General features: G+C 42.2%; 3 protein-coding genes across 3 annotated transcripts; 2 read left to right on the plus strand and 1 right to left on the minus strand.

Annotated features, from left to right (window-relative positions):
* The first annotated feature begins 1401 nt into the window (after positions 1 to 1401).
* Positions 1402 to 2857, plus strand: tspan10 (tetraspanin 10). The gene is made up of 3 exons (XM_068718793.1): positions 1402 to 1505; positions 1644 to 2236; positions 2334 to 2857. The coding sequence occupies exons 1-3, from the start codon at positions 1416 to 1418 to the stop codon at positions 2638 to 2640; spliced, it is 990 nt and encodes a 329-aa protein (XP_068574894.1). The 5' UTR covers positions 1402 to 1415; the 3' UTR covers positions 2641 to 2857.
* Positions 2858 to 3458: 601 nt separating this feature from the next.
* Positions 3459 to 4660, minus strand: pde6gb (phosphodiesterase 6G, cGMP-specific, rod, gamma, paralog b). The gene is made up of 4 exons (XM_068718708.1): positions 4610 to 4660; positions 3760 to 3921; positions 3632 to 3672; positions 3459 to 3535 (listed from the first exon to the last, which is right to left on the minus strand). Exons 2-4 carry the CDS (start codon positions 3903 to 3905, stop codon positions 3459 to 3461), a joined length of 264 nt encoding a protein of 87 aa, XP_068574809.1. The 5' UTR covers positions 3906 to 3921; positions 4610 to 4660.
* Positions 4661 to 5914: 1254 nt separating this feature from the next.
* Positions 5915 to 10195, plus strand: ccdc137 (coiled-coil domain containing 137). Its single transcript, XM_068718876.1, has 6 exons — positions 5915 to 6079; positions 6595 to 6740; positions 6832 to 7057; positions 7263 to 7345; positions 8525 to 8604; positions 8704 to 10195. The coding sequence occupies exons 1-6, from the start codon at positions 6009 to 6011 to the stop codon at positions 8893 to 8895; spliced, it is 798 nt and encodes a 265-aa protein (XP_068574977.1). The 5' UTR covers positions 5915 to 6008; the 3' UTR covers positions 8896 to 10195.
* The last annotated feature ends 73 nt before the right edge of the window (positions 10196 to 10268 follow it).

Genomic DNA, 10268 nt, shown 5'->3' on the forward strand with positions numbered 1-10268 from the left:
GTTATCTGGATTGCTGTTGATCCACATTAATATGGAAACAGATTTACAGAAGCACTTTTGTCCAGTCTTATCATCCTTACATCTGGACTCCTGCACCAGTCAGCGCCGGGCTCCGTCTGCAGACCGACTTCCTTCCAGCTCAGTGCAGCTCAGCCAGAGGAAAGAATGACAGCAGCTGACCCGCAGAGCCAGAGAGTGAGATAGCCAGGCCTCTCTCTCTCTCTCTCCCTCTCTCTCTCTCTCTCTCTCTCTCTCTCTCTCTCTCTCTCTCTCTCTCTCTGCTTTTTAACTTACTGTCACATTTGTTTTCCCAAACGCCGCTTGTTATGACTCACAGCAGCACATCACTTCATAACGACTTCATCAGAGGGAATCGGAAATATATCAGCTCTAATATTCAAAGACGCCAAACAGAAGGTGCACCTATCTGTCGTGTTCATAACTTTCTCATCCACGAGGAACCCCCCCACCCCACCCCCTTGTGCTGGTCCGTCAGCGAAATAAGGCCAAATAGATGGTTTGAGTAAAATCAAAAGGTATTTAATATCTAACAAAAGCTAATACAATTACAAAGTGAATCACTCTATGCATAACAAAAATATATATCATGAGATAGGGATCTAATGCTTTACACCCAATAGTCAAGCAAGCCAGTTAGCTGTAAAGTGCTCCACACAGATCTGGCATTTCCCCGGAGAAACACAATCTTTTGTCTCTCCAGTGTCTCCAAAAAGTTTCATATTACAATTTCCACAACACATCGATCAGCCCAGTGATTGGCTGAAAGCCGATCAGCTCCTCCTGTCCTGTGACCAGTTGGTCTGTGGGTCAGAGACATGCACCATCTTGTCTCCCCACTCCTGGGAGTCCGTCTCTGTACCACTCTGTACCTAGTCCTGTAACATTCATTACCTTATATGGTGGAAACCTAAGGCCTCTGGTTTATTTCAAAGTGCACAATACATTTAGTAGCTTTACTTTTGGTCTAATACTTTTACAAGTAAACATTTTGTAACATATAATATTCATCACTAGGAGTGCTTTTAAACATAGATGAGTGCTTTTAAACATTGATTTCTCACATATCCGCTTTATTTTCCAATTACACCTCGACATCTTAGTGGTTTATGTGAGTAAGCTTCAAATCAGAAGTTACTTGTTCTGGTCACAGTTCCACTCTTGTGTGTGTGAGTATTTTACACAAGCTTTGGTAACCAGTTAATCTCCTCACTGTGACTCTCACATGATGAAGAAATCCTGCGTCTCGCAGCAGCCAGAGGCTGAACGCTGCATGGGTTTCTCCACCTCTGCTCACATGCTCCTCTGTTCACACTGTAGTCCATGCTCCCCCCCATGCTCCCCTTAAGCTTGAGTCATTCCGACCAGCTAAAGGCACAGGGAGAATCGTCTCCGACATGAGGAGGAATTTCATGATAAAAAGGATTCTTTTTCCGTGGTCGAGGAGGGACACTACGCAGGATGAGTCCAGTCCGCTCATACCAAAGGTAAGAGGTCATTTTTTTAACTTCTGCTTTGTTATGTTACGTTTCTTTCTGATCACTGAGTACCTCTCTGTGTGTTTAAGTGCTTGAGGTGGCATTAGTTCTCAAAACTAATTTAGTTGCATTCCTGTGTGTCCAAAGGCAAGCTCTGCTAAAGAGGACAGCGAGGAGCTTGGCAATGTCACCACTGAAATTCAGCAAGCAGGGCCAAGCAGTGGACAGGACAACAGCCCTGTATTCGCAGGCATCCAACCCCACTACAGATATTCTTTTATGGACTATTTTCTAAAATACTTCCTCATCATATCCAATCTGGGGTTCACAGTTCTGGGCCTGGTGGTTCTTGTTCTGGGGATGTGGGGCCTCATCAGCAAGCAGTCGTTTGCTCAGGAGAAGATCGGCAGCATCGGCACTGACCCGATGCTGATATTTTTGACTCTGGGCTTCCTGCTGACCATGCTCTGCCTGACAGGCTGTGTGGGCGCCTTAAGAGAGAACTGCACTTTACTGAAGCTGTTCTCTTTTGTGGTGCTGGCCCTCATCACAGCCCAGGTGCTGACCGCCATTGTGGCCTACAGTCTACAAGATCAGGTTGGAGGCTACCTGCGGTCAGGGATGTTAGTTGCCATGGTGCGCTACCAGGACGATCTGGATCTGAGGTTCATAACAGACGAGATTCAGTCCAATCTGCAGTGCTGTGGGGCAGATAGCTACCGTGACTGGGAGCTCAACATGTGAGTAGCAGGCGACTAACTTGGATGTATTTATATATTAAAAAAAAGTTCATCATGAATGCCTTGAAAGTTATTGGATATAATTTCCTTTCCTCAGATATTACAACTGCTCAGCTCCAGGGGTGCTGGCCTGTGGCGTCCCCGCGACATGCTGTGTGGACCCTCTGGAGAACGGAACAGTGTGGAACTCTCAGTGTGGTTTGGGAGCCCAGCTGCTGGATGAGTTTAGTGCTCAGAGTGTGATCTTCCTGGGCGGCTGTCTGGGGGGAATCTCTCGCTGGATCGAGCAGCACGAGGGCCTGATTGGAACAGTTGGAATAGTCGTACTGGGGGTCCAGATTCTGACTCTGTTTATCAGCACACGACTGTTAGAGAGCATCCACTGGCATAAAGTTTACACATAACATGGGACGGTGAATATATCCATCCATCAACTTCTGCTTATTCGGACCCGGGTCACAGGCTAAGGAGGGTATTCCAGATGACCCCGTATGAATATATTATGTTCTGATATTTAATGAGTGCTAACTGCTTCTGGATCTCCACCTTGTTTCTCATTTGTAGTAAACATGCTGTACCCCCTAATCCTGTGCAAATTGCACAGGATATTAAATGCTAAATTCATGGGAACAGAAAGAGATTCAATTGACCCTGAATTACTTTACTGTTCAAATGATATTGTGGTTCACGTATGCTACTTGTTCTTAAAGGGACAAACAAAGCATCGTCATGGATATTATGTAATATTTCAAAGTGTTGCCGCTGCAAGACTTAAAAACACACTAAGTTTGGCAAAGAGGAAAAAAAAGGAAAACCAAGGACATTTTTAAAAAAAAAACAAGCTTTATTCTGAGTTTGATTATACATGATGCCGAACAATTGCGCAGAAACTCCATCTTCAAAGTGAGTTACCGCGCTTCTTGTTACAGCTGCAGCTGCAACCTCAGGCAGTGACACGAGGACACATTCAGCATCAGACATTACAATGGCAGCTTGAGAGTCTTATGAAAATAAATTTAATATACAGTAGAAAACAACCTAGGCAACGAACAGCATCCACAATATGCAGATGTCTTTTTACCCATTATTTCTTTAGTTTGTGGTTTACCCTTTAAAAATATTGGTGATCCAAAAATGGGTTGGTAATTGATATTCCAGTCACTGACCTTGCCTCATCAGTTCCCTTTGAAAGATATAAACATAATTTTGTCAGCCAAAAGACTCAGATGATACCATACTGAGCCAGTTCATGTAGCTCTAGATGGCTGTAGGCTTCCCACGGGCAGATTACGGTGATGTCTGAAAAAGCAAGATCAAATAGAGAGTAAGATAAAGGAACAGTGGTGATGTTGTTTGGGTGCAGTGGCCTACAGGAACTGTGATACTCCTGCTTACCAGTGCCAAGCCCTTCCATTCCTGGGATCTCCTCTCCAAAGCTGAGGAGAGAAAAAAATGAGTTTTATTGTGGAGAAACTTATAAAAGACAAACGTTCTGGATGACGTTAATGAACATGTAGGCCTACCCAATGACTCCCCTCTTGGGAGGTTTGCTCTTGAACTGCCGACTGTTCCTCTGTTTGAACTTGGGTGGGCCAGATGCAGTGCCGGTGACTCTGAGGCGAGCTTTGCCGCCAGTCTTGGCCTCAGGTTTGGCCACATCCAAATTCATACTTTTGTTGTTTGAGCTGTCATTAAAAGTGAAGTAAAGCAGGACAATTTTAAGATTTCTTTGTTAATCGTGCCAAATTTAAAGACATTGCATTCAAGACAAATATCCGCTTCCACCAGTTCTGCAATTTGCTTTTACTCGAGACAAACTGATTTTAAATGAATTGTCCTGCTGTGATTGCAAACACATCTTCATAGCTTCCTATTTGAAAAAATACAGACAATATAGGCTCCTGTAATCTCACACTCAGATTACCGTTGAACCGTCCACAATGCCTTTAAGCGAGACAGCAGCTTCATAATCAGATTACTGTGAGGACATGCTGAATTTGCTTCTGGTCCTAACCAGACAATAGCTCATTAAGTACTCCGATTGTCTGCCCCTGAAAGGAAACTTTACAAAACTGCTATTTTATTACAAGGAAATTAAATGATCTTATGTGACGTTCTAGAATCTAGAACGTCACATAAGATCATTTAATTTCCTATCTAGATATTGCTGGGAATGATTCACTGTTAATATAGAAAAAATAGAGTTTATAAATGTATCCACATTTTTAAAGCACAGAAAATAACTAAATACAATATGAGGCAAATTGTTATACATAGGATAACAAAACTAATATGACATATGATCATTTGAGAATGGGCCAAGAAAGCACTTGTGCATCGAAATGAATATTATTATATTATTATTATACTCACGTCTTGTGTTACTCTGTGTCTCTGTTGGTAGTGTCTTAAAGATGCAGGGCTGTTGTTGCATGATGAGTTGTTTTTAGTGAAGCCCTCTTATACCCCTCAGACTCTGAGAAGATTATGATGCTACCAACCAATAAACTGCCGGGCCGTCATCACTTGTGCACACACACAGGTCTTTCCTGTTGTATATGGAACGGTACATTTATTAGGGGATTGGCTGACAGGCACTTTAGAGGATGTCCCTGCTGCTGAGGCAGACCTGGACAGACACATGACGGTGGGAGACAAATGCAGATGTTTTTAGGATAATAATGGGGATGTGTGTCCATCAGGAGCAATTCAAAAATACACTGTGGAATTTTCTCAGATGACATCTCCCCTCCCCCTGCAATAGTATGCACCTGAGAACATATAGCACATAACGCATTCTCCTTTCATCAGCAGTCTCTAAGATTGAGTTGCATTATGTCTCCCTGGTAATCCTCCCCTCCTCTCACACACACCTCCCACACATAAACACACCTAGTCCATTCATCTGATGGTTTACAACAGCTTCTCTCTGTAATCTACTCCATTCATACACATGCACACTGTCTCTCGCATAGGCTCACCAACTCACCCTGATAATCTGCACATAATCACCAAAATACGTGGGTGAATGTTATACCAACATTCTTTATGGCCATTAAAGGTGAGTTTTGGATGAGATCATTTCAATTTTCTGGTTAACCCTCTTCTGAAAACCATGTATCATGAATGACATATTGGACGCCATTCATCATACATGATCAGGAGGATGCTGAATGAGCTACAACTAACTATGGTGCCAACAGTGATTGTAGGATTGTTTTTGATTAATAGTAAAATAATTGAATCTATGTATAATTATCAAAATTATATTTTAAAATGGCTATCACAATTCCTGAAACAAGGTGACGTTTCGAAAGTAACCAAGTACATTTACTCAAGTACTGTACTTAAGTCAAATGTGGGTGCCTTATTATATAGTATAGTATTTCCATTGTATGTTACTTCTACTTCACAACATTGAACACTTCTAGGTCTCTGTAGTATTATGTTAACAAACTGGAGTAACTCTCCTATCTAGTGGTGGCAGATAGAAGTACAGCAACTATTCTAACCAATCGAGTTGACGATTCCAGCAAAGATCGTCTATTTATTTGAACTCGTGGAGGACGCCTCGCGAGGAGGATGCCTCGCGAGGAGCAGAGGAAACGACCCCGGGACCCGGAAAAACACACAGAGTGAGACCTCTTTGCTTCCTCTCGCCCACTGTCTGCTTTGAGGTTAAGGTTTGTAGGTTAAGGGTTATACACGCTGCTCCACATGTGTTTTTGTTTTTAAAGATCATTTGTAATCCATTGAATTAACGGGCAGTGACATGGGGAAGAATAATAAGAACAAAACTAACGAGTCAGGACAACCACCGGGCAAGTCCGGCCAACGTTCAAGGTAACGTTAGGAAGCTAATGTGTAACAGAAAAACTGCTAGCTAGCGCCACCCGCTAACGTTAGCTGTTATGAGCTAACGATGTTAGCTTCATATTTAAAAATGAGATTCAACTTGTCAACATAATCCTTGAGGACACGTACCTGCATTATGTATGGCATTCAAAGGCTGACTTTAATTACTCGTTGTCCTTACTGTTGAATACTATCTGAACTGTGTTGTACTTGTACTTCGTCCTGTTAAACTTGGTGCATCCATTGCACACTTTTGGACATTTCTGCGTAAAACTGCCACCTCTAAACACTGCTCAGCCTTCCACTTCAAATTCTGATATACTTAACATATTTTTAAAAGTATTTTCTGTTTTTATTGTATTTTTCTTCTATTCTATATCTTTGATTCTTGATTTTTGCACTACTTACTTTTATTTTTCATTTCTCTTACTGTCTTTATGTTGTGCACCAACGCAAATTCCTTGTATGCGAAGACTTTAATAAACCTGATTGTGTGTTAACAGTGACAAGAAGCTCAAACAGAGAGATGGTAAACCCAAGAAAGCCAAACCAGATCACATGGAGCACATCCCCTTTAAGCTGCGTGAGATAATGAAAAGCAAAGAGAGAATGAAAACGGGATCCTTGAAAGCCAAAAAGCTAAAAGAAGGTGAGCAGAAAAGCTACGTTAACGTTGCACTGTGTGATCCATACAGTCATTTTGTTTAGAATTAGCCAGGAACTTGTTTCCGTCTCTCTAGCCATCTCCCCCAAAGGTAAACCAGAGGATTCAGAGACTGGAGACATACCTGTCCCGCATTTCAAGAGGGGAAAGGCAGAAAGTGTAAAAGCATATCTGCGGCGCATGGACAATGAGACCAAACACGTCCTCTTCCTCACCAAGAACCAGGTAGACAGAAAGCCTGAGCTGGATGCCGACAAGCAAGAGGGATCCGCAGACAAGGGCAAGTCTGAGAAGAAGAAGGAGTGAGTACACCGTAACTTGTAACCAGCAAAGTCAGCTGATTACATGTATTTGTCCCAGTATGGGATGTGAAAGGTGGGCCCAACGGAGTCAGTTATACGCTATCCTCCTGCTTATGCTTCTAATTGTATACGTAGCTGATTTGTTGGTTTCATTCCAGGCTGATGCATGTATCATTTTATTTGATCTTTGCTGTCTTTGCCACAGGTATGATCAACACAGATTACTGAAACTACACCAGAAAAAGTTGAACAGACAAGTGGCCCAGATGGAGAAAGAGATGTTTGTAGGTAAGGAACGTGAGGGAGCAGCTCTGTCCTCCTATCATTCAGTACAAGCGTGCACCGGCCACATTTGAGGTGCATTTAAGGAGGTAGGCTCCATCTGCAGTTTCACTAAGTGTTTCCTAAAACGGGACCATTTGGCTTTATGTTCTTCAAGTTTATCAGAAAAGTATATTACCACCAAGCCTTCCCGCAGGGGCAGAAGGATAAGTTCTTGAAGGGATAGTTCAGGTCTTTTGAAGTGGGGTAGTATGAGGTACTTATCCATACTTACAGTAGGCATGGGGGGCAGCAGCAAAATGTATTTTAGTCACCTAAAACAAAGGCAGACCCCAAAAACAAATCTATATTATTTTCAGCATGCGTCTAATACACTGACTATGGATAAGTACCTCATACAACCCCACATTGAAACACCCAAACTATCCCTTTAAGCCAATTAGAAGTCAGTTATCTTGGTTCTTAACAGCAGCATTTTGAATGTGCTGTAGCTATTGAATCTCGTCCTTTAGGGAAAGTCAAACAAGACGCCTGCAATTGTCCACTCTGCTGAGGAGGAAGTAAACATCTTGTAAGGACAGCTAATGATTTTTTTTCATTTTTAGTGTCCGTCCCTGAAATCAAGATGAGAAGTATCTAGCTGATTATTTCCGTCGAAAGTTTATTTAAAGCTGCAGTATTTTTTTGTATAAATGATGGATTCATGTATGTGAGGGGGTTGTTGATAGTGAGCAAATATCAGCCGACACTGCAGTTACGCTCAGCTCTCTTGAGCTGATCGTTTCAGTTTTCCAGCCCACCAATCTTCAAAACCCACTGCATGCTACCTACACACTGCACAGCACCAAACAGCAGAGCTAAAATTAGCAGCTAGCTGGAGCATTTAGTAGCTAAGGTGCCAGATATTTACCGTAGAAGAGAGGAGAGCGAACTATTGGCCTTAGATTCATCAGGTGAACTCCAAATGAAAGCTAATGTTGCGTTGTCTGTTGGATTTGTAGGTAGGCGTCTAAAATATCAGAAACGTCCATTAATGCTGCTTTAATCAAGTAAAACTTATTTTCTATATATATATATATACGTTATATACTGTATGAGAGAAATGGATAATATTGTCAAAGCAGAATAAGATATATAACTAATTTGTATACTGATATGATTGACTGATTTGTTTTTGTTTTGCAGATACTGTTCCCTTTGGTGAAGTTACAATGGCCCCACCGTCTTTGAGTGCTAAACCCAGGAAAGCTCCGGTCAAACCCAAGGTAACCTGCTAAGTTATCAAATGTCGCGCCGGTGATCTTCACGCTTGAATAAGAGGTGTAAACGGCTTTGTTGTTTTTTTTCTCCTCTACCAACTCCAGAAGGAGCTGCTTCTCAACTCTCTCCTAGGACACACGGTGGTCTCCACAACCAAGCCCTCCATGGCCAGACGGAGAATCATGGAGGAGGAGAGGGAGCGAGCAGTGGAGGCTTACCGTCTTCTTAAGAAACAGAAACAGCAGCAGCACGAGAACAGGGCTGCCAATCTGGAAAAACTCAAGAACCCCCAGTGATGTTTCATGTCAAGGAGATAGAAGTCGACCGACTTCAGGCCGCACTGAAGCTCAGACACTGAAACGGATCGTGAGATAACCGTCGTACAGACTCTTTGTGTTATGTAACTTTGGCACTGCCCAGAGCTGTCAGGGAAAGAAGCAAACATTCGCGTCCACTGCCCACAGTATGAGGTCAGCAGGGATCAACATTCACCTGCAACGCTCAGTGCTGCACGTTTAGCTCAAAATAGAAAAGGACGTTCAAATTGTTAATGCTTGTATATTTTATAAGAAGATGAACTGATCACCCCTAAATAAATACATCCAGACATGTGACTTTGTTGAATTGTCACCCCTGTAATTGTGTCAGATGTTCAGTTCTATTCACACTGTTTTTTTGTATTTACATTTTTAGGTAGCCACAATGACATCATTTGTCAATAAGGCAATGAATTCATATTTCCATGTCACGGCAAAGGCAAACCTTCAACTGTTTGCTGTGGTTCCACTAGATGGCAGTCCGCCTGCAGAAAGCTGGTTTCACGTTGTTTGTACGAAGAGCTGACAAATTATGCAAACTTTAAAGTGAATTTTTTTTTTTTATGGAAAAAATTATAAATATGAATTCATGGCAGTAGACTTATAATACTTCCAAACCTTTTCTCTCTTTGTACCCCCCCTGAGAGCGTGAATCCTGGGATGAATAAATCCCAGCAGCCTTTTTAAATGCGGAGCACCTATTAGAGCCTGGCACAGCTATTTACGTTTGTAATCCGTGAAAAGGTTTGCCCTCATGAACAAGGCCTTTGTTTGAACATTGTTCTCTGGGACAAACTGCACATTCAGATATGTTTGTTGAACAACTTCATCTTTTCAAAGCAGCGTCGATCTGAAAGCAAACATTACACTGATATTTTGTTTTTGTTGCAATATTGATGTACTGAATAATAACACCAGATGGTTTTACTAATTATTACTGAATCCCTGTTGTTGGGTCTCTGGGTTCACAATCATTTCTGTTTGATCAGCTTTCTTTTCGGTCTGTTTGTCCACTGAGGGTTGTCACAGTGACAAGGAAATGCATTAAGTGGGGACAGCTGCTTGTGATTGGTAGTGCTGACTCTCTTGTGCTGAGCTCAACCACCATTGGTCATTTACCCCGGTGTCCATGTGCACAAGACAGCTATCTGCATCATCAAGGGATTTACGGTTGCTTCCTGTCAGAGAAAGATGCTGTTTTGGGGGTTTTTTCAGCTCAAGTCACTGATCAGGAATTCAAATTGTATACACTTTAAATAAAGACATTGTCCAGGTTTAATCTATGCGTTTATTTACCCTCCTCTGCAGAGTGACACCTTACCAGTGACCCCTTAGTGAGATGCACGGGTACG

Source organism: Cebidichthys violaceus, unplaced genomic scaffold, assembly GCF_023349555.1.
Source record: "Cebidichthys violaceus isolate CVI_PGR_0920_01 unplaced genomic scaffold, fCebVio1.0.p SCAF_23, whole genome shotgun sequence".
In the NCBI taxonomy this organism is placed as follows: domain Eukaryota; kingdom Metazoa; phylum Chordata; class Actinopteri; order Perciformes; family Stichaeidae; genus Cebidichthys; species Cebidichthys violaceus.

Excerpts from the sequence above, each read along its gene's own strand:
- ccdc137 (XM_068718876.1), top strand. The coding sequence starts at position 6,009 with ATGGGGAAGAATAATAAGAACAAAACTAACGAGTCAGGACAACCACCG. Across the intron at positions 6,080-6,594 it reads AAGTCCGGCCAACGTTCAAG|TGACAAGAAGCTCAAACAGA; the intron begins GTAACGTTAGGA and ends GTGTGTTAACAG. Across the intron at positions 7,346-8,524 it reads GGAGAAAGAGATGTTTGTAG|ATACTGTTCCCTTTGGTGAA; the intron begins GTAAGGAACGTG and ends TTTGTTTTGCAG.
- tspan10 (XM_068718793.1), top strand. The coding sequence starts at position 1,416 with ATGAGGAGGAATTTCATGATAAAAAGGATTCTTTTTCCGTGGTCGAGG. Across the intron at positions 1,506-1,643 it reads CCAGTCCGCTCATACCAAAG|GCAAGCTCTGCTAAAGAGGA; the intron begins GTAAGAGGTCAT and ends GTGTGTCCAAAG. Across the intron at positions 2,237-2,333 it reads CGTGACTGGGAGCTCAACAT|ATATTACAACTGCTCAGCTC; the intron begins GTGAGTAGCAGG and ends TCCTTTCCTCAG.
- pde6gb (XM_068718708.1), bottom strand. The coding sequence starts at position 3,905 with ATGAATTTGGATGTGGCCAAACCTGAGGCCAAGACTGGCGGCAAAGCT. Across the intron at positions 3,673-3,759 it reads CCCAAGAGGGGAGTCATTGG|CTTTGGAGAGGAGATCCCAG; the intron begins GTAGGCCTACAT and ends TTCTCTCCTCAG. Across the intron at positions 3,536-3,631 it reads AATGGAAGGGCTTGGCACTG|ACATCACCGTAATCTGCCCG; the intron begins GTAAGCAGGAGT and ends TTGCTTTTTCAG.